At 33.2% G+C, this 24,444-nt stretch overlaps 1 protein-coding gene across 2 annotated transcripts in view; it reads right to left on the bottom strand.

Annotated features, from left to right (window-relative positions):
- aco1 (aconitase 1, soluble) overlaps positions 1-24,444 on the bottom strand; it is a 48,755-nt gene that overhangs the window by 7,034 nt on the left and 17,277 nt on the right. For both annotated transcript variants that reach the window (XM_073835596.1, XM_073835595.1), the window contains exons 2-16: positions 18,818-18,951; positions 18,566-18,734; positions 18,346-18,483; positions 12,639-12,708; positions 12,356-12,539; positions 9,594-9,733; positions 9,301-9,472; positions 7,763-7,863; positions 7,551-7,667; positions 5,284-5,443; positions 3,327-3,462; positions 1,694-1,778; positions 1,449-1,605; positions 1,219-1,343; positions 523-627 (exon numbers count right to left, since the gene is read on the bottom strand). In XM_073835596.1, coding sequence (XP_073691697.1) covers positions 523-627; positions 1,219-1,343; positions 1,449-1,605; positions 1,694-1,778; positions 3,327-3,462; positions 5,284-5,443; positions 7,551-7,667; positions 7,763-7,863; positions 9,301-9,472; positions 9,594-9,733; positions 12,356-12,539; positions 12,639-12,708; positions 18,346-18,483; positions 18,566-18,734; positions 18,818-18,914 — 1,956 coding nt within the window. In that variant the 5' untranslated portion in view covers positions 18,915-18,951. The remainder of the gene's footprint in view (positions 1-522; positions 628-1,218; positions 1,344-1,448; positions 1,606-1,693; positions 1,779-3,326; positions 3,463-5,283; positions 5,444-7,550; positions 7,668-7,762; positions 7,864-9,300; positions 9,473-9,593; positions 9,734-12,355; positions 12,540-12,638; positions 12,709-18,345; positions 18,484-18,565; positions 18,735-18,817; positions 18,952-24,444) is intronic.

Below are 24,444 nucleotides of genomic sequence, written 5' to 3'. Positions count from 1 at the left end.
ATTTTTAGGAGAAAAATGTAATGCATTTAATATATATTTAACCTAAAATACACTTCCATTTAATTGCAATGCAATTACATTTCCAAAACTGAAATAAAAGGTTCAAGTTAAAAAACTAAAATTACTAGCTAAATAAATATAAATTAAAGTTAATAAAAACACTAATAAAAATGACAGATGCAAAATTACTAAAATTAATAAAATAAAAGGCCACTTAAGTGACTTAAAGAAAGACACTTTCATGCAAGTTTCTTTTAAAAATGTACCTTGTTAAAATAATTTTGAATTTTACATAAAAAAAGCAGTTTTTGTACAAAAACCCATTAAAAAAAATATTTATGAATTTATATATATTTAAAAAATATCACTAACCCACTGAAAACTGCACAAATGTAGAGTAAAAACTTTAATAAACAGAAAAATATACAGTACAGGCCAAAAGTTTGGACATGAATGAGGTGTGTCCAAACTTTTGGTCTGTACTGTACATCAATAAATAACTAAAGTAATAGTATACAATACCAGTCCATCAAAGAAAGGTGGGGATTTGATGTAAGTAGAATTGGTATCCCAGGTATACAGCTTGTCAGAAGGAGCTTTCAGAGAGTTCCAGCGTTCATTCACTTTCTAAATATGCAAAAAAGACAAACACTATGATTTAATTTATTATATGTGACCCTGGACCACAAAACCAGTCATAAGGTTAAATTTTACAAAACTGAGATATATACATCATATACAGCTTTCTATTGACATATGGTTTGTTAGGATATGACAATATTTGGCCGAGATACATCTATTTGAAAATCTGGAATCTGAGGGTGCAACAAAAAAAAAAAAAAAAAAATCACAATACTGAGAAAATCACCTTTAAAGTTGTCCAAATTAAGTTCTTAACAATGCATATTACTAATCAAAAATTACATTTTGATATATTCATAGTAGGAATTTTACAAAAAATCTTCATGGAACATGATCTTTACTTAATTTCCTAATGATTTTAGGCATAAAAGAAAAATCAAGAATTTTGACCCATACTATGTATTTTTGGCTATTGCTACAAATATACCCCAGCGACTTAAGACTGGTTTTGTGGTCTAAGGTTACATATACAATTTTACAATGAAGAACTGATGGTGTTTACAGAAGATAGACTCTTTTTGGCATCTAAACATTGTTTTGATTTACAAAAAGGGAGTTTTCAGAAGTCAGAAATACCTCAACTTTCTCATAGACCTCCTTAAACATGGCAGGAATGACAAACTGTCTCTCCACGGCCTGGATTTCCTCCCGTGTTGGCCAGATGTCCCTCAGGAAAACCTCTTTTCCCTCAGAGTTCACAGCTGGGTTGAGAAAGACCAAGAAACATTGGTGTTATTCATGTTTGAGGGAGAACAATCACTGGCATGTAAAACAATAAGATTAAATGCCTGGTAAATGTTTCTCACCTAAAGGCTCTTTTTCAAAATCTATTCTCACTGTGCCGGCTATAGCATAGGCAATGACCAGAGGAGGAGAGGCCAAATAATTGGCGCGTGTGTTGGGATGGACGCGACCCTCGAAGTTTCTGTTTCCAGACAGGACACCAGCAGCAACCAAATCACCCTGAGATAGAAAGAAATTATTAAAACCGTTTTAAATTTGGAAATACTAAACAAGAACATTATAAAGTGAAGAATAAAAGTGTGTTTACCTGAGTGATCGCCTCTACAACCTGCTCTGGAAGAGGTCCACTGTTTCCAATGCAGGTCATGCAGCCGTAACCAACAACCTCGAAACTGAAGATGCACAAGAAATAAATGAACAAGTGTTACTGTTACCTCAAATAAATTAAAAATCTGTCGTTTTGGCTCCGTTACTTGAAACAAAAGCTGGAATAAAATACAAATACGATGAAAAACAAAAACACAAAACTTAACTGAAATAAAATATATTCAGGTTGAAAAACTAAAAATACTAGTTAAAGCTAAAACTGAAATAAATATAAGTTAAAAGTTACTAAAAACACACTTATAAAAATGGCACGTGCAAAATTGCATTTGCAACTCAAAAATAAAAGCTTACTCAAAATATTATAATAATTTTCTCTAAGGCATGTTCATAAAAATTACTTAAATGTCTTAATTGAACTATGGCCTAATCCTGGTTTAGGCTATGCCCTGTCTATGAAACCAGGCCTAAAAGTCTCAACATTTTAGTCTAGTTTTATTTAAAGAAAACCTGAAGTATTTTAGTCTAGTTCTAGTTACTGAAAACTTGACACTTTAGCAATAAGGTTATTATTAATTAACCATACAACAGTATTAATTATGCCAGCCATTTTTCATTTAGTCTCACTCAATCATTTTAGTTATCATGTTTAGTCAGCCTTGTCCTGTTTTTGTTTAGTCAAGTTTAAGTCAACGAAATATCTGAGCATTTTAGTTAGGTTTTAGTCGATAAGATCTTAAAATCACATTGTCGTCAAGCTGTATAATTGGTTAAACTGCTAAAAATTGTTTTTGCTCGAAATTATAATCGTAATGATTTTTGTCATTTGAGAAATGTACTTTTGAATTTCCGGTACAAATCAATAGAATGTTTATCTAGTGTACCGATTTATTGTAGGCTTTTTATTATTTAAATTAATACCAAAGACTTATGCACTCTGGTAAAATGGTAAAGCAAATGAAAAATATTATAACTGTGAAATTCCTAATAGGAATTGCTGGCAGATTTAGTTTCATTTTTAAAGTCTCTTTTCAGTTATTTAAATCATTTAATATTTCTATATTCAAAATGTTATATTTAAAACATTAATCTCAACATGAATTGCCACCCCTGAGCCTCATTAAACATGAAAATACACCTACAAGCCACTTTTGTGTTCTTCTGTGTCACCTCTGTCTTACAAATTAATTGTTAATACTGATTATATTTGATTGGTAATTTATTCTTATGCTACTTGTTTTATTTAGAAATTTATAAAGCTTAAAAAATACATATTTTTTAAATGTGACGTTAAAGAGGAATGAAAAATTAAATGGTAAAAACTAAATTCCCCATGTAAATCACTTTATATAGTCAAATATCACCTCGTAATGGGAAGGCACATTTTTTTAAATCAGATATTTAGATTATTGTTTAGAATGTGCTCCTGAAATTTGACTGTGCTCCTAAATTTAAACAGAAGAGTAAGCGTAGTGCACTGCTCATGACCGGCCGAATGATGCTTTTAAAGATCGCTAAACTCCAGCTTGTTTGTCTGTGTTTTCAGATCATTTTCCATCATAGTTTCTGTTAACTAATTCTAAAGGCAATCGCTAGTCAGAGAGATTTTGGCTCACCCTAATTGTGAGAGGAAGTCCATGACTCCACTTTCTTTAAGGTAGTATGTGACCACTCCACTGCCTGGAGACAGACTGGTCTTTATGTACGGCTTCACGCTAAGACCAGCCTTTACAGCTTTCCTCGCCAAGAGACCTGATAGAAATAAAGAGTAGCATTACATTACCATAGAATACACAGTTGTAGGGTAACGAAAAAAATCCCAATAATGAATCACAGGTCTGTTCAGATCGGATTGGAGAAAACAGGGAAAAACAATGGCAAGTATAATTGTATAAAATTAAGATTACTAAACAAAGACGCTCAACCATAGCCTTTGTTACTCCACAGTATTTTGGATAATTGATAAAAGCTGCCAAATCGGGTTGCACAACGTGCCTTGATACTCAAAAACCATGAACAAAAATATGCAAGGTAAAAGAAAACAGAATCTAGATTACATTAAATAAGGGTTCGCTAAAAGCAAGATAAAAAAAATTATGCTTTGGTAAAATCTTAATCATGACATAAAATAGTTATTAAAACACTACAAAAGATGTTGCAATGTTATGATGAGCTAAGTCACAATTTTGTGACAAAAACTTGCCGAGATACGTCTATTTGAAAATCAGGAATCTGAGGGTGCAAAAAAATCACCTTTAAAGTTGTCCAAATTAAGTTCTTAACAATGCATTTTACTAATCAAAAATTACATTTTGATATATTTACAGTAGGAATTTTACAAAAAATCTTCATGGAACATGATCTTTACTTAATTTCCTAATGATTTTTGGCATAAAAGAAAAATCAAATTTTGAACCATACTATGTATTTTGGCTATTGCTACAAATATACCCCAGCGACTTAAGACTGGTTTTGTGGTCCAAGGTCACATATTCAAGTCATAACTGTACAATACAAAGTAGGCACTATGACAGAAAGTCATTTTATATCTATAGACTATATTGCAATTTTAACTCGTCAAAATTGTGAAATTTTGTCATACTTATTACATAAAAAGTAGAAACTATGACTTTATCTCATCTTATGTCATAATTATGACTTTTTATGTCAGTGTTTAACTTTGTCATAATTGTTTGTAAAAAGTTTGACCGCTTATAGTATATTATTATATTACTCTATATTATGCTTATATTTCTTATTCATTACATCAAAAAGCTTTCCACTGATGTCTCGTTTGTTAGGATAGGACAATATTTGGCCGAGATACAACTATTTGAAAATCTGAAATCTGAGGGTGCAAAAAAAAAAAATAAATAAAATAAAATCGAAAAACTGAGAAAATCGCCATTTAAGTTGTCAAAATGAAGTTCTTAGCAATGCATATTACTAAACAGAAATTATGTTTTTATACATTTACGGTAGAAAATTTACAAAATATCTTCTTGGAACATGATCTTAATATCCTAACGGTTTTAATGCTGAAGAGAAAAATCAATAATTTTCAAAATGTTAAAATTAACAGAATTCACTTGAAGTAAGAATAAACATGGTTGGTGTTGACCACAATGTATTGTTTGTGGTTGCATGAAAACCACTGAAATTCAAGAGACATTTAGAACTAAAACAAAGAAATTAAAAACAACAGAAAAAAAAATTCTATTCTCCTATTCACTTTCTATCATGTTAATAACTTTTCTCTTTGCACAGTTCATGAAAATATTACTGAATTTAAATGTTTAATTAAAATCTAAAAAAGTTTAATTTATTTTCCAAGTAATAACTTAAAAGACACTGAAATATGCAGGTCAAATAAAAATGTAAAATTATATCATTAAGAATTTAAAGAGTGACATGGACAACGTCTATTGTGATTTTTGAGCCCTATTTTCAAACACTTTTGAAATATGCAAAAGAGTCTCTGAAAACCATCCTTTTGTGATACAAAGTGCTTCAAGGCACATGCAGGTGTAGGTGAATTAAATTTTGATGGCATCCCTGTGGACAAACATGTACCTGCTCCCAGCATGACTGAGGGGTTACTAGTGTTGGTACAGCTGGTGATAGCGGCGATGACCACGGATCCGTGAGACAGCGAATACTCTGCTCCGTTATACTGGAATGGCACTCGAACATCATGGCGCTCAGGAGCCACCTGGAATCCTTTAAAGCCTTGCTGTAGACAACAGACAGTAATGGATGATTAATGTGCTCAAGAATGGATGCTTCAGCACTGCTTTAAAGAATTACTAGTTTTTTGACATACCCTAACGGTCTTGAACCAGAATACATAGAGTATGCATGCACATCACAGAGCTAGACAAGATGAGCATTTCTGGTAAGAAAATAACCGATCGTTCTGCTAGATAAGACACTTATTCCTCAGCTGGGATCGTTTAACTGCATTTTTAACCTTCACTCCATTCAGCACCATTGAAGTCCACTATAATGAAAAAAAATCCTGGATTGTTTTCTCAAAAAAAAATGTTTTTATTTCTTTGCAACTGAAGAAACAAAGACATGAACATCTTGGATGACATGGGGGTGAGTAAATCATCAGGGAATTTTTATTTTGGAAGCAGATTAATCCTTTAAAGAACCCATGAAATCTAAAAATATAAATCTAAATCTAAATGACTATTGTGGATTTTATGACATGGTTATCATGTCCATAGTTCATATGTGACCCTGGACCACAAAACCAGTCATAAGGTTAAATTTTACAAAACTGAGATGTATACATCACATGAAAGCTCAATAAATAAGCTTTCTATTGATATATGGTTTGTTAGGATTGGACAATATTTGGCCGAGATACATCTATTTGAAAATCTGGAATCTGAGGGTGGAAAAACATCAAAATACTGAGAAAATCACCTTTAAAGTTGTCCAAATTAAGTTCTTAACAATGCATATTACTACTCAAAAATTACATTTTGATATATTTATAGTAGGAATTTTACAAATTATCTTCATGGAACATGATCTTTAATTTCCTAATGATTTTTGGCATAAAAGAAAAATCTATAATTTTGACCCATACTATGTATTTTTGGCTATTTCTACAAATATACCCCAGCGACTTAAGACTGGTTTTGTGGTCCAGGGTCACATATATATTTGTTTTGAGGCTATCTTTAGTCTAGCAGCTCCTAAAAGTTAACTTAATTAACGTCAAAAAGTCAAAAATTAACATGCTTCATAATCTCATAATTTTTACTTTTAATGAAATAATTAGGAGTTTTATGTGAACTGTTTTGTCCTAAATTGAAATGAGTTTTTGTAATAATTTTGACCGGTTAAATTTGACTTTCCATATTATTGTTCAATGACTATCACAAATTGGACTTTTATATCATAATCGTGACTTTGTCATACTTATGTAAATCATTGGAAAAAAAATTGACTGTCATTAGGACACAAAAAATTCAATTATGGCTTTGTCTCTTTATCTTGTTCATAATTTTGTCATCAGGGTTCCCACACCTTGGTTAACTTCAAATTCACGGACCTTACAAGGACTTTCCAGGTCCAATACCTTCAAATTCAAAGACTTATTTTTTCTATTTATTGTGAATGCATGTAACAAATGTAAATGAAGCAAGCTTGTATGCATGGGCCACAAAGTGAGAAAACAATAAGGAATTTTTTCCAGAAAACTTTCAAGGACCTGTATCTATGTATGTTCATATTCGAAAACTTTCCAGGGCCTTGACATTTTTTTTCAGATTTACAAACTTTCAAGGATTTCAAGAACCCTTGGGAATACCATGTTATAATGACTCAATTTCAACTTGTGTTGCAATTATGACTACGCATTTTTTTTTTACTATTCTTTACTTTGTTTCTACTTGTTGTCCCAATTTTGACTTAAGTCACTTATTTTCAAGTTATATGAGTTTATTTCATAATTTTGATTTTAATAGTTTCCTCATAATTATGATTTACGTCATAAATGTTTTTACCAAAGTATGATTTTCTTTTCTTATTTAGCAGAAATGTCCTACCACAAAAACAAAACATCTGCCCATCATGTGATTTCATGAGGTTACTAATTTTCCAGTTTAGTGATTACAGTCACAGTCCTCAAAATACTGATTAAGTGTCAGTCGTGTCATACACAATATTATGACTTCACTAACAACGCACAAACTGGAAAAAAAACTCAAAATGTGTAGAGAGAATACTTGGGGATTCATTAGGGATTTTAATGCTGCATTATCTCTAGATTCAAAGGGAACGTGTTTCCTGTTTGCTTTCCCAGGTGTTTCTGTGGCATGTACCTTGGCCCCTAAACACGCTTTAAAGTCCTGCTTCATCTCTGATACAGCCACTCTGTCCTGCGGCCGCTTGGGACCACTGCAGCAGGGGACGACCGTACTGAGGTCCAACTCAACAACCTGCATGACAGAAAAGTGAATTAGAATGATATTTTGCAGAAAGGCTAATATACAGTATCTGTGAACAGCAGATGCATTGGGTTTAGATTTGGTACCTGAGTGAACTCTGGATCTTGAGCAGTGTTGCTGTAGTCTCTGAACATGCCCACCGCTTTCAGATACTTCTCTATGTAACTCAGCTTCTCTGTGTCCCTTCCTTAAAAACAAACAATGAGAGCTGTGAATGTTCAAACCTTCCTGACCACAGCAGAACATAGTTTCTCTTGTGAAAAAAGCGTGCTTAATTGTTTTGAAGGTGCATCTGCATTGTACTTAAGATTAAAAGTATTTTTTTTAAACTCTACTTGCAGATGATATACTATTAATGAAATAAAAGATATTTAATTTAAACTACATTTTCATTACACAGCACTGCTATCAGCATGCAAAAAAATGTCTGAAAAACATTACATTTAGTTTTCACTTAAAGAAGTTTACTTCCAAAAAAAAATTGACAGATTATGTATCCACCCCCTTGTCATCCACTGCAAAAAAAAGATTTTCTTACTTAGACTTGTCTCGTTTCCAGCCAAAGTATCTAAAAATTCTTAAATCAAGAAGGATTTTCTAGACAAGTAAAAATTATTGTCTTGTTTTCAGAAAAAAATAAGTCAAAATCAAGTGAGTTTTTGCTTAAAACAAGCAAAATAATCTGCCAATGGGGTAAGCAAAATAAAAAAAATTCAAGAAAAAAAATAGATTATTTTGCTTACTCCAATTATTACTTGTCTAGAAAATCCTCCATTAAAATTTTTTTTTGCAGTGTCCAAGATGTTAATGCCTTTCTTTCTTCAATCGTAAAAAAAAAAAAAATCTGTTTTTTGAGGAAAATGTTTCAAGATTCAAGAAGTGGACTTCTATGGTGCCCCAAGTCTGAACTTCCAAAATGCAGTTTAAATGCAGCTTCAAAGAGCTCTAAATGATCCCAGCCGAGGAAGAAGGGCCTTATCTAGTGAAATAATTGGTTATTTTCTAAAAAATAATTTAATCCTTTTTAATGCTTATCTTGTCTTGCTCTCCAGGTACTCTGTGTATTCTGGTTCATGACAGTTAGTGTATGTCGAAAAACTCCCATTTTCTCCTCCAACTTCAAAATCATCCTACATCGCTGCAGAAGTACCGACTTAGGGTTTACAAATTGAACATGCAAAGAAGGTCAAAAACCCTTTATAAATATGCGTTGCTTTGTAGGATGATTTTGAAGTTGGAGGAAAAAATGAGATGGGAGTTTTTCAACATACCCTAACTGTTTTGAACCAGGCAAGATGAGCATTTGAGGTTAAAAAGAATGTAAATTGTATTTTTTTTTAATAAAATAACCAATTCACTAGATTCCCTTCTTCCTCGGCTGGGATCATTTAGAGCCCTTTGAAGCTGCATTTAAACTAAAAGTCCACTATATGGAGAGAAATCCTGAAATGTTTTCTAGAAAAAACATAATTTTGTTACGACTGAAGAAAGAAAGACATGAACATCTAGGATGACAAGGGGGTGAGTACATTATCTGTTTTATTATCATTTTTGTTCTAGAAGTGAACTACTGCTTTAAGTATATAATGTCAATAATAAGTACTCTTTTTATAAGTTAACCTACCCGTCTGTTTCAGATATTGAATGCTGATGTGGTCGACAGGGAAGAAGGCAGCGGTGGCTCCATACTCAGGGCACATGTTGGCGATGGTGGCGCGGTCAGCGATAGACAGCTGGGCAACACCAGGGCCGAAAAACTCCACAAATTTCCCGACCACACCAACTTGCCGCAAATGCTGAGCAGAGAGAGCATTTAGTAAACATCCACTAAAGCATGAAGCTTGTTTTGAATATGGAGAATATTTCTATCATTTCTTTAAAGCAAACCATAATTGTCTGTTCTGGATAGCACCATACCTTGGTGACAGTGAGCACGATGTCAGTGGAGGTGATATATTTGTCGGGTGTCCCCTGTAGTTTGTAGCCAATGACCTCTGGCAGCACCATGCTGATCGGCTGACCCAACATGACCGCTTCAGCCTCGATACCGCCAACACCTGCTCCAAAACATCTGCGCTTAAACCTCAGCTTAACATTTGACACCGATTACTGAATATCTAATGTTTTTTTTTTAATAACAAGCCCAACAGTGATACACAATTATAAGTTACTATGTAATAATTGTAGGATAAAAAGTAAAATTTGTCAAATATGACATTCATAATGACATAAAATGTCAAAATTATAAGTTACTATGTAATAGTTGTGAGATAAAAAGTCAAAATTATCAAATGACAAGCATAATAACATAAAATGTCAAAATCATGAATTACTAAGTAATAATTGTGAGATGAAAAGTTGAAATTGTCATAAATTATATGCATAATGACATAAAATGTCAAAATGATGAGTTACTAAGTAATAATTGTAAGATGAAAAGTCAAAATTGTCAAATGTGATATGCATAATGACATAAAAGGTAAAAAGTATGAGTTACTAAGTAATAATTGTAAGATGAAAAGTCAAAATTGTCAAATGTGATATGCATAATGACATAAAAGGTAAAAAGTATGAGTTACTAAGTAATAATTGTAAGATAAAAAGCAAAAATTGTCAAATATGACATGCATAATGACATAAAATGTCAAAATTATGAGTTACTAAGTAATAATTGTAAGATAATCAAAATTGTCAAATATGACATGCATAATGACATAAAATGTCAAAATTATAAGTTACTATGTAATAATTGTAAGATAATCAAAATTGTCAAATATGATATGCATGATGACATAAAATGTCAAAATTATGAGTTACTATGTAATAATTGTAAGATAATCAAAATTGTCAAATATGATATGCATGATGACATAAAATGTCAAAATTATGAGTTACTAAGTAATAATTGTAAGATAATCAAAATTGTCAAATATGATATGCATAATGACATAAAATGTCAAAAGTATGAGTTACTATGTAATAATTGTAAGATAATCAAAATTGTCAAATATGACATGCATGATGACATAAAATGTCAAAATTATGAGTTACTATGTAATAATTGTAAGATAGTCAAAATTGTCAAATATGATATGCATAATGACATAAAATGTCAAAATTATGAGTTACTATGTAATAATTGTAAGATAGTCAAAATTGTCAAATATGATATGCATAATGACATAAAATGTCAAAATTATAAGTTACTATGTAATAATTGTAAGATAATCAAAATTGTCAAATATGATATGCATGATGACATAAAATGTCAAAATTATGAGTTACTAAGTAATAATTGTGAGATACAGTCAAAATTGTCAAATATGATATGCATAATGACATAAAATGTCAAAATTATGAGTTACTAAGTAATAATTGTAAGATAATCAAAATTGTCAAATATGACATGCATAATGACATAAAATGTCAAAATGATGAATTACTATGTAATTACTGTAAGATGAAAAGTTGAAATTGTCACAAATATGACATGCATAATGACTTATATATAAGGTTAAAAATGTAATTAATCATTGTAAGATGATAAGTTGAAATGGTCATAAATATGATATGCATAGTGGCAAAATGTCAAAATTATGAGTTACTAAGTAATAATTGTAAGATAAAAAGTAAAAATTGTCAAATATGACATGCATAATGACATAAAATGTCAAAATGATGAATTACTATGTAATTACTGTAAGATGAAAAGTCGAAATTGTCATAAATATATGCATAATGACAAAATGTCAAAATTATAAGATACTATGTAATAATTGTGAGATAAAAAGTCAAAATTGTCAAATATGATATGCATAATGACATAAAATGTCAAAAGTATGAGTTACTAAGTGATAATTGTAAGAAAAAAAGTTGAAATTGTCATAAATATGATATGCATTGTGACAAAATGTCAAAATTATGAGTTGCTATGTAATTATTGTAAAATTAAAAGTCAAAATTGTCATAAATATGACATGCATAATGACTTATATACAAAATGTCAAAATTATGAGATACAATAGCATAGTTGACACAAGTCAAAATTATGACACAAAAGTCGAAATTGTCATAATTATTTATTCAATATTATGACCTAACATAAATTGATACTAAGTTAAAAAGAAATAACATTTTGAAATGATGACATAATTATGATTTGTCAATTGCAATGTATCTATTATGACTTAATTTAAACTTTCATGGCTGAATGTTTTTTTTTACAAAACATGTCAATTAGTTCTACGTCAAATTTGTCAGATAAAGTTGAAATTATCATAAGCATTATAAGTATGATTATGAGTATTATGATCTCAGTTGACATTTTAAGCATTAAATAATATCTATGTTTTTTTAACTTTTAATGATCTGTCAAAACACAGTCTTACATAAATGTAAGTTTATACATAAATACATTTTATACATCGTACATTTTTGACATTTTAAGTCATAATTATGAAAGTCAAAATAATGACATAATTATGGCTTAGTATCTCATAATTTCAACATTTTATTTATATATCATAGTACATAATAGGTCATAATTATGATCATTTGAAACTTTGTATCTCATAATTATGACTTAAGGGCATTTCACACTAGGAACAATAACTGTAAAGATAATTAAATAATATTTAAAGCAATGAAACTTCCGATGATTCTCGATGAGTTTCACTCACCCCAGCCCAGCACTCCCAACCCATCAATCATGGTAGTGTGTGAGTCCGTTCCCACCAGACTGTCCGGGTAATAGTAACCATCCTGCTCAAACACAACCCTGGCCAGGTATTCCAGATTGACCTGATGAACTATTCCCGATCCCGGAGGAATGATCCGCATGTTCCGGAATGCTTTCGAACCCCACTGTGGATCCACACAGTTAACTCACACTCAATCATCATCCTCATGTCTTGAAGACCAAAACAAATATTGACCATGTCAAGCACAGAAAGTGAAAACTACCTTCAAAAACTCAAATCGTTCCCTGTTCCTTTCGAATTCGAGATCTTGGTTTTTCTGAAGGCTGTCAGACCTTTAAGAACGGAAAAGGTAATGAACTTTTGCATGGAAAAGTTTCAATTGTTACATATTTGTCACCAGAGAACAAATTCCAAGAAAAGAGCTTCAAGTGACATTTCAGTTTTAGATTTCATTTATAAGATGTGACAGTAACATTTTGGGAGTTCAAAACTATTTAAACAGCCATCCTTATGGAAAAGAAATGTGCACTTGTAGTGTACTTCCAATCTTTAAATTACATTTATATAAAATAACAAACAATAAATTGTTAATTATGGCAAATTTAAACTTTTAAACTTCCAAAAAGTAAAAAGTTTAAATGCATGATAAAGCATACTTATTTTTCACAAAGGGTGTCATTTTTTTCATGCCCTGCTGTCTATGATTAAGAACTTAAACACAAAGCACTCTGTGTTCTTGATTAAGACTAGAATTAAATAAATTCTCAATTATAGACGGTACATACACTGAAATAAACCAAGCAAACCCAGAAATTCACTTCCAGAACAAAAATTTACAGATTTACTTACCCCCTTGTCATCCAAGATGTTTATGTCTTTCTTTCTTCAGTCGTAAAGAAATGATGTTTTTTGAGGAAAACATTTCAGGATTTCTCTCCATATAGTGGACTTCTATGGTGCCCCGAGTTTGAACGTCTAAAATGCAGTTTAAATGCAGCTGCAAAGGGCTCTAAACGATCCCAGCCGAGGAAGAAGGGATCTATCTAGCGAAATCGGTTATTTGCTAACATAAATTCACAATTTTGACAAAATTGACAATTTATATACTTTTTAACCTTAAATGCTTGTCTTGTCTAGCTCTGTGAACATGCCAGCACTGTCACTGACAGCCAGTTTACTTTTCTTTTTGTTTTCATTTTGAAAAGCTTGTTAATTTTCTGCTTACTTCATGTTACGCTATGGAGGCTTTCATTTATTTTATTTATTTTTAATTTAATTATTTTACATTAATTATTATTTTTTAATTTATTTAATTTTGTTAGTAAACGCTATGTAAGCTAGTTTGTCGTAGCCTACTGTTTTATTGTTGTGCTAAGAATAACAATTATTCGATCTTTTAAGCATTTGTTTTAGTCTTAAAAAGTGAAAGGTGTATAGATATAAGCAAAACAAACAACTGTAAACAACTGTATTTCCTTGCAAAACATGACAAGATCGCGAATTCAAAAGTAAAAGCGTGCGAAGCCTGGCTTATAACACAGCAAAAGATGAACTCCCATTCACAAAATTAAAATCATAAGTAATACTACTGATGAAAAAGAACATTTGGTTGAATGTTAACCACTTTCATTACTACATGTGACCCTGGACTACAAAACCAGTCATAAGGTTAAATTTTTTTGAGATATTCATATGTTGTATACATTTGAGATGTATACAACATATGAAAGCTCAATAAATAAGCTTTCTATTGATGTATGGTTTGTTAGGATAGGACAATATTTGGCCGAGATACATCTATTTGAAAATCTGGAATCTGAGGGTCTAAAAAAAATCAAAATACTGAGAAAAATCACCTTTAAAGTTGTCCAAATTAGGATCTTAACAATGCATATTACTAATCAAAAATTACATTTTGATATATTTAGTAGGAATTTTACAAGAAATCTTCATGGAACATGATCTTGACTTAATTTCCTACAGATTTTTGGCATAACAGAAAAATCTATAATTTTGACCCATGCAATGTATTTTTGGCTGTTGCTACAAATATACCCCAGCGACTTAAGACTGGTTTTGTGGTCCAGGGTCACATATAAACTATGATACAAGTTCCTGGTGTCTGATCTTCTTTGCACATTCACTTTGCAAACACTGGATCGGTACTTTTGTAGGAATGTAGGATGATTTTGAAGTTGAAGAAGAAAATGAGATGGTAGTTTTTCAACATACCTGTAACATAACTGTATTAAACCGTAATATACAGAGTTCACACAGAGCTAGACAAAATCTGCATTTGAGTAAAAAAAAAAAAAAGTATATAAATTTAATTTTTTTTAGAAAATAACCGATCATTTTGCTAGATAAAACCCTTCTTATTCAGCGAGGATCGTTTAGAGCCCTCTGAAGCTGCATTTAAAGTGTTTCCCCTAGGTTTCCAGCTTTGGGGTGTGGGGGTTTACTGTTAAAATCAATACATGGAAGACAAATTATATTCAGTTTAAAACGTTTAATAATAATTGTAGTATTTTTTCTACAATTAAGTGGTTAATCTTGTTGTAATATTTATTTTGTATCATATATATTGTTTTATGTAAATTATTTAAATAGGAATATATAAACACCTACATTCTACTGTACAAAAGTAACACAAGACTAATATTGTTGTTTCATGTTAAACCGTACTTTTATTTTGACAGGCTGCCGTGAAGTTTCTGTCTGTAAAGTATGATATGATGCTAGTTTTCTCAAATGAAACGGCAAAAGTGACACTCACAGCAGCTTTGGAGATTGAGTTTATCTGTTCATTAGGGGTGGCACGGTTCACAAAACCCACGGTTCGGTTTGTATCACGGTTTTAGGTTCTGTACGGTTGTTGTTGTTATTTTTTTCTTTTAATCTTTAACACTCCAGAAATGTACTTCAGCATATGATTTACAGCTTAATTATACACAATTTAGGATACAGTATTAAAAAAGTTATATCATGTAATCATGCATAAACTAAATTTGACTTGACTTTAAGCACATTATTGGGACCATCTCTGAGGAAAGCTAGGAGAGATTGTCTGATACAGCAAGAGAGAAGACACTGATGACATGCTTTTCATTTATGTGGCAATAACAGGAGAATGTGTATTGCTATCTCTACAGGAATTTATGTGCTTTTTTGCACATAAAGATTGAACTGAAGAATTAAGGCCGTGTTCACACTTGGCGTCTTTAAGAAAAAGTTGACTAGGGCGTTTTTTGGGTAAAAAAAAAAAGCTGGCAGCGTTCTGTTACAAAAAGCAGCCGAGTGTGTCTTTTGTTGCTATAACAACAGCTGCAACAGTAGCGTAGTGCTGTGTGGTGAAGAAATGTCGAGAAAGAGCCTCTTTGTGATGTATATTATGATAGAGTTGTTTACTCATATCATACAACTCCTTGTGCTCCGAAACTAGTACGATAAGTTTATCTGCCGGCAACTTCTCCAGTTTTTCTTGTTGTTTTTGTTGTTATGGAAACGATAAGTCCTGCGACTCGCTTGTCAACGGTCAGCTGTCAAAAAAGCGCTTGACGTAGGGCGTTTTCTTCAAAAAAGTTCAACTTTTTTCAACTTAAAAAGACGCTCTGAGCTGCAAAAAAAGACGCCGGCGGTGGCGTTTGAAAAAAGCGCTAGGGCTTTTTTGAAAAGACGGTTTACTCCATAGGATTAGAATGTGAAACAGACGCTGGCAGTTTGAAACAGGACGGTAAGTGTGAACACGGCCTTAACTTGCATTTATCAAAGAGCCAACTTATGTGTAGCTCTTACAAAAATAGTATATTTTAAAAGAAAAAGAGAGGAACTCTTTAAGCTCTGTCTTTTAAAGAAGTGATTGGTTGGTTCATGTCATATGACCTGCAGTGCGCTTGTGGCAATGCTGAAAAGCTGAGATGTTTTTATCTCGATGCGGCGCAGACGCGCCTGGAAAAAACGAGCGCGTCACTTCCATTATGAGCGTGCATACCGCGCGTCCACATTTGAAATAACGAACATGAGCGTGCAAAAGACGCTACATGTGAACGGCCCCTTATACGACGCTGGCGCATCCTCCAACTCCAGGCAGCCTTCCTTATCTCTCCAACTTCCCATTTCAACATGTGACTTAACCTGCAGGACACCACTTTTACTGTCTGTATGTCCACACACACCTCTTATTTTGCGCGAAAAGGACACTCACTACGTGCACGAGGCTACATTGCGCATGCGTTGAACCGTGTGACGCACACACGCACCGAACGGTTCGGTTTTTTTCCATGTACCGTGCCACCCCTACTGTTCATGTGAGATGCAAAGGCCAAAAATTAGCAGGAGCGTCACGCTTGCTTCAGTATACATGTAGTAAAAAAAAAAAAAAAACGCGTCTCCTCCATTCATACATACAGAGGCAAACGGAACATGCAGGATTCATATTAAAACAGTCTTTTAGAATTTCAGTTTTCACAGACACTAGTCCATATCGCGATTTGAATTAAGACCAACTTTTGATTTATTAATCCAAAAATCGACGAAATTCCGTGGCATTCCACGCTATAGTAGATTCCGTTTTTATGAATGGAGTTCGCGATCCCGTCCGTGTTTTCGCTGAGGAGACACTGTAAACGCGCGACCATGTAGAGACAGAAATGACATGCCTTCTTGTAAATAAGATAAATAACATAAGGCAATTTACTTTGTTTAATAAAGGAACAATGTATAGACCTGTTCTATAGGAAAGATAACCTTAAATGACTTCTAGGGGTGCAACGGATCGTAGATGAACCGTGATCCGTACGGACCGGACTCCACGGTTCGGTACACATGTGGTTCGCGGATTAACTGTTAAGTTTAACCATCATAGAGTAAAAGTTTATAATTTGCACATGTTTTGTCTTGCCAATTTACTCATTCAAACTGTTTAAACCGCTGCAGCAAAAGAGAAGACACGCGCTGTTTTTTATGTATGTATGTTTTGTTTTGTTTTTTACCTCTGCCGCACACAAGCGAGCACGCGCACACACAGAGAGAGAGAGAGAGAGAGACAGAGAGAGAGAGACGCGCGATTTATACTGCGTGATTCACTGATTGATTCCTCTTCCAAACTTCTCTTAACATACATACAAAGTTATGTTTAAATACCCGTATTGGTATTCTGGTAAATACAGTCGTTTATGTCTTGAGTGAACTGAAACAGCTGAGAAAGATGCGTGCAAAGACTACAGAATACCAAATGCGTGCCAGTATTAGATACGTGCATTAGGGCTTAAAGAGACAGCATCCTATAAATACCTGGAGTGAGAAGCACTAGTTATTTTACAATTAATTATTACATTTCTGCACCTGAATACTAGTGTTATTGATTTTATTAGTAACTTTGTTGTATTCATCTACACTTGTAATTTGTGTAATTGTTCTTGTTTTGTTACCTACTTTATTAGTTCAGCTAGTAGTTTTTGCTGTGGATTAGAAGTACTTAGTTAGCATTCAGAAATTATTAAAAAACAAACTTTTTTTGTTTTGTTTGTTTTTTGCTGATCCGATCCGTGACTCAAAATCCGTGATGTGATCCGAACCGTGAGTTTTGTGATCCGTTGCACCACTAATGACTTCTATTGTGATCTGGCGCTATATCGAAAATAAAATGAACGGGCCGCCCCCCTAAGATAATGGTAGGGGAAACACTGATTTTAGGAGTTTAAACTCTCAGGTACCATAGAAGTCCACTATATGGAGTGAAATCCTGAAATGTTTGCCTCAAAAAACAATTTCTTTACGACTTAAGAAAGAAAGGCATGAACATCTTGGAGGACAAGGGGGTGAGTACATTAGCTGGAAATTTTTGTTTTGGAAGTGAACTCCTTCAGAACACTCCAGCATGAGAACTCAGTAAATGAAAACAGATTGACAGACAAACTACTAGACTATGCAAAACACTTTTACATCTCTGTCAACTACTAAAGACCTACTTCCTGTTGAAGTCAACCTGAATGGAATGATCTATGACAAGGTCTGCCGGACAGACTGGATTAATCTTCTCAGGGTCGCCCTGTAGTTTTTTCACCGCATCACGCATGGCTGCAAAATCAACCACTGCAGGAACACCCCTGTTTACAGAGAACGAACAATGAGACAAATATGAAACACTGATAAACAGCTCTGAGATATAAAGATCCAGTTAAAACCTACGTGAAGTCTTGCAAGATGACTCGAGCCGGTCTGAAAGGCACCTCGACGCTCTGACTCTGCGTCACCTTCCAGTTGAGGATTTTCTCCACGTCGTCCTTCTTCACCAGGAACTCATCACAGTTCCTCACCGCGGACTCCAGCAGCACACGGATGGAGAAGGGAAGCTGGTCTTTAAAGACATGAAGAACACAGTCATATCTCAGTCATATCTCCATTAATTCAAAAAGGCATGCATACAAAATACTGTCTCACTATATCTGGGGTCTTCAAGCTTTTTAAGGTTGAAGAACTTGTGGTCGGGCTTCTGGGGGTCCAGAGGCTCAATAGTGCGTGCATAAGGGTTCGTCATAATTAAAAACACACGTCCTCACTGCACACTCTTGAACCTTTAATTGAAAAGAAGAGAAATAAAATGTAAGTAACTTGGTGAATTTACTAATAAAACACTTTTTTGGACATGGTGCAATCAATGGTAATACCATGTTTTTGTACATGAGATTTTTTTGATGTATTGACTAACTCCAGGTTAAAATAAAGCGTACTTAAATACAGTACAAGCAAGTACATTTGTAGTACATTCTTATTTTTGTGCTTAATATAATTGTAAAAGCTATAAACTATAAATACACTAATTAAAAGTATATTAAAAGTATATGCTTCAGTGCAATTGCAAAAGTATACTAACTTAATTTTTAGTACATTGAAACAGTGTTGTTTTCGTCAACGATGACGATGACGAAATCATTTCGTTGACGCCACTTTTTTCCATGACGATAACGAGACATTGACGAGATAAAATTGGCTCATTGAAGACTAAAACATGACGAGACGTGTGTGAGTTTTCGTTGACGAGACGAGAATAGACGAAAATGTTAGTGGGTGGTCCGTCAGACGTTTAAAATGCATGACATTTCTGCTTATTGTGCATGCCAATTAAAACCGGAAAATATCTGACGCTATGGCAAGCCGTTTTAGCATTAAATTCTCTTAGCCATACTACTATGGCAAGCCGTTTTAGCATTCCATCCTTGTTTGTCTTTTATGTTTTAAAACATTCCTTCATTATTGTAATTATTAGTGAAAATAGTCGATCCGGAAGCTCACATTGTGTTGAACTATAGATCTGCTATTTTCAGAACTTATAAGTGACACTACCCAACAGCAAAATACTTACTGACCTACATTAATTTCTTAAAAGACTACTTTTTCCCCTTTTTTTGACTAAAACTAGACTAAAACCTTTTTGACTTTTCGTCGACTAAAATTGGACTAAAACTATCACATATAGAAGTGACTAAAATTTGACTAAAACTAATAACCATTTTAGTCCAAAAGACTAAGACTAAATCTAAGATGGTTGTCAAAAACAACACTGCATTGAAATAAAGTGTAATAAAGATGACTTTTATTAATAGATTTCTTAAAAGTGTGCTTTGAATGATTTAAAAATGTGTTCACTTTTATTTAGTTATCCTAAGTTCAAATTAGATTGATTTTATTTCAAATATCTTAGTAATTTAATAACCTAGTAAAAAGTAATAGATTTAAAATAAATGCATTTGAAATCTAAGTATAGTTCAAGTCTATTAACATATTTACTGACATATCGCTTGAGACTAACTGATATAAAAATTGCAATTCAACTTTATTTGGAGTACTACTTGTGCACAATGCACATTTCTTAATATTAAGCCTAAAATATGTTTTAATGTCACTGTTGATGAGGGTTGTATGCTCTTTAAATAATATCTGTCTTTAAGTGCAAAATATTAGAAATGTATCTAAAGTATACTTGCAATAGTTTCACTTTAGCACAATCAAACATACTTAAGTATATCTTTAGCTGGACTTCAGCACAATTAAAGCACATTAAGTACAACATTAGTTGTTCCAATTTAGCAACTTTTAAGTATGCAACTTTAGTATACTAAAAGTACAATTGCAGGGTATTTTTTATTAAGTACACAATATGTAAATATATTAGTAGTATACTTAGCATGAAATAAATGCATTTTAAATACATTTAAGTATATTTGTTTTCACTAGGGTAGTTAAAAGTACTTTTCCCAACTGTGCTACTTACTGTAAGTACACTTAATATAAATACACTGATTAGCACTTAACACTTAAAGTTGATTTTAAGTGTTGTCAGATGAAGTACACCAGAAGTGACTTACAATTACATAGCTTAAAAGTGTGTGTAGTAGAGTGAGGTATAGCCCCAGAATGATTGGCTGGTGTTACTCAAATTGGTTAACCAATCAGTGGTTGTATTTTGTTTCGATTGGTCATTTGTGTACGTTTCATGAGCCAATTAGTGTCCATGTTGTGAATATAAAAGAAGGAAGTGTTTGGCTGCTCGGGATGCATCATCCTGGGTACCGCCCCTTTGTGACATGTGGCGCTTTGAGGGCTAGCAGTTGGGTCATCCTCCTGAATGTTGTGCACCAGCCGTTGGCTAGTTTTCAGGTTAGTCTCAGTTTTAGAAAAAAGGCCTTTTTATCTGTTAAATGGAGATTTATTACCATAGTTGTTTTTAGTCATGGACGTGCAAGTAGCTGTAATCCGGTGTGGTGAGCGACCATGTGCATTGCAGCATTTCGCAGTTCTCTCGGTATGTATGACAAGTTAATTTGTTTTAACAATAGTTTCTATGAGTAACCTTTTCTGTTTAATGTCTGGCAGGTTTGATTGCACGTCCAGGGGTTTCCAATGATCTTAATTGAAGCCTAACAAACATCAAGCAACGTGACTGAACTGCTGCTCTGTTTTGTCCTTATTGTCAGTTTTTAAAGTATTGTCTGGAACTCAACTTGGTCCATTTATTATTTTTTGTTTTATTTTGTGGTTGAACACTGGCCCAGGATTGCGCTGTCTGCGCACAAGTTAGCTGGTCTTCAATGTGACAGGGGTTGGCCATGGTAACCTGTCCACATTGAGTGCTGTTTAACATTTTTCGTTTGGGGTTTCACAAGTGTGTTATGGTTGAGTGTGGGGAAGAATCTTAGGTCTCTGCCAGCCACCTCTCTTTCTTTAATTTACTATTGTACTGTATTTGTATGTTACTGGTGTTGTGTTTGTGATCTGAGTTGAGACGTTGTGTGACATTTGTATTGATTCTCTTTTTATTGTATGTTTAAATAAAGTGATTTGTTTATATTTGTTTACCTCTCAATGCTCACCCTGCCTTTGGCAACGAACCTGTGTGCCCTTGCATAGGGTTGTTATTCCCGGTGTGTGCCGGGTGGCGTAGTCGACAAATAGTTAAATTGTTTTTTTTATTGGTAAGCTCTGTACAACTAACCCCCCTTATGCCACATGTGCCACAATCATTTTAAATACAATTTTAGAGGATTTTTATATACTAAGTTCTATTTGGATTTTCATGAAAAATAATGTAGAAATGTATTACATTTCATTTACATCAAGGGATTTCATTTACAATAATTTTAATCAAACGTATCATTTCTAACAATCGAAAAATGGTTTCAATTCTACTACTACACTAAAAGGTAGTATGTTAAAAGCACATTTTTGTTCATATTCATGAGGTCCCAAACAGTTGAGTACACTTAGATGTTCTTAAGATTATCTTAAGTACTACAGGGCTCGAAATTAACTTTTTTACTTGGTAGCACTGGTGCTCCCAACTTTAAAAAGTTAGGAGCATCCCAAAAAATTTAGGAGCACCCAATTTCTTTTTAGTTATGCGCCGATCTTGATTCTTCATGGCCGATTCTGATTAACAGATTTTGATAGCCCAAAAATTAATTTAACTAGCCCAAATTAAAAAAGACATTTTTTTTTTAAATATAGAAAATCAGATAGGAGTCTAAATGTCAATCAAAAATGTTTTCAATACACAAATATAAACAAATATCAAGGAAGGAATTTTATTTCACCATTTAGTGTCGCTGCAGCATTTTAAAATATCAATTTAAGGCAATTTATGACCCCTTTTTTTTTAAAGAGCTGGGGTTGGACAATGTACGGTAGAATATTAAGCCATAAAATGACATGATTTATAATTCAGATACAGACACAAAAAAAAAATCTAATAAAATGGCATTTCAACCTTTATACCATTAAAAGGGATAAATCAAGTTTATAATTTCTTATATTTATATAAGATATATAACATTAGTATTACTTAATTGTTTAGATTTTTAAAAGGCACATTAAATTCTTTCACATTTACACATGGATCGATAATTGCAATAATTTGACCATAAACAGTTGAAAAAATGTATTAGAAATAAAAATTAATGTTTGTCACGAGGGGGCGCTTTAGGAGCGCTGAAATAATACGGTTTCCATGGTAACAGCTGTACACAAACCAGCCTTAACGCAGTTTTATCAGACATGAATAGACGTTATGCGCAACATTCTGCCGGGTTCTACAAAACAGCCTTAACTACTTCCGGCCGTCCGCTACTGGTACAGCGAAGATAGGGACGTTCTAAAACACTTAACGTGAAAAACGCTTAACGTGGCTTAAAAAACGAACAGGAAACCCCAAATTTATGTCAAACCTTACTTCTAACAAACACTAACTACTGTCAAAAGAACGAGCCCTTATTCCACAGATAAAGTGAATAATATCACGTTAAGCGTTTTCTCCCCCATTGAAGCCCATTATAAGGAAACAGCTTAACGTGGGTTTACCTCAATAGCGATCAGGGAAGACCAAATTTATGTCAAATGTTACATATAATAAACACTTGCTGCTGTCAAAAGAACAAGCTCTTATTCAGCATATAAAGTAATCGCTCCCCTATTCCATTACAAAAAAAGCTTAACGTTAACGTATCTTAACAACGACTGGGGGAAAAAAAAATTATGTCAAATGTTACATATAATTAACACTTGCTGCTGTCAAAAGAATGAGATCTCATTCAGCATATACAGTGAATAATATCACGTTAAGCGTTAATTCCCCTTCCTAGAAATAACAAAAACAATTCGATGCAGTGATGTCCCTCTCACCCTGCTTGGCAGCAGAGTTTAAAAATAAATCACCGCAGCTCCGTTTTTGTGTGGTCGATTGTCCCAATAGAATAGAATGAATATTTTATTTTTTTCTCTACCGTAAAACATTAAATATCTGGAGAAAATGTGATGGCACGCAAAGTTGGTCCAAATTCATGACTTCTTTATTATAAGTAAAATTTGACAGAAGACGTGGTTAAAGTACGCTAAACCAGGCTAAGCTGAGTCCTTATAATGGACTTCTATGGGGAACGCGTAACTTGATATTATTCTCTTTATGCTGCTCGTTCTTTTGACAGCAGAACGTGTTTTTTTTTTTATATATATATATGGGGAATAACGCGTAACATTATACGCTGAATAAGAGCTCATTCTTTTAACAGCAGCTTATTTTGTAAGAACGAGCAGCATAAAGAGAATAATATCAAGCTACGCGTTCCCCATAGTGCATGGACTCAGGCTGGTTTAGCGTACCTTCTGTCAAATTTTACTTATTATAAAGAAGTCATGAATTTGGAGCAACTTTGCGTACCATCACATTTTCTCCAGAAATTTCTAATGTTATATACGTTAAGCCACGTTATTTCCTTATCTATGGGGGACGCTTAACGTGATATATTCACTTTATATGCGGAATAATAGCTCATTCTTTTGACAGCAGCAAGTGTTTATTAAATGTAACATTTTGACATAAATTTGGTCTTCCCTGATCGCTGTTGAGGTACGTTAAACCACGTTAAGCTGTTTCCTTATAACGGGCTTCTATGGGGGAGAAAACGCTTAACGTGATATTATTCACTTTATCTGTGGAATAAGGGCTCGTTCTTTTGACAGTAGTTAGTGTTTGTTAGAAGTAAGGTTTGACATAAATTTGGGGTTTCCTGTTCGTT

Source organism: Garra rufa, chromosome 3, assembly GCF_049309525.1.
Source record: "Garra rufa chromosome 3, GarRuf1.0, whole genome shotgun sequence".
NCBI classification, from domain to species: Eukaryota; Metazoa; Chordata; class Actinopteri; order Cypriniformes; family Cyprinidae; genus Garra; species Garra rufa.
The sequence above is the reverse complement of the archived record's forward strand: the minus strand, read 5'-3'. Positions and strand labels throughout refer to the sequence as shown.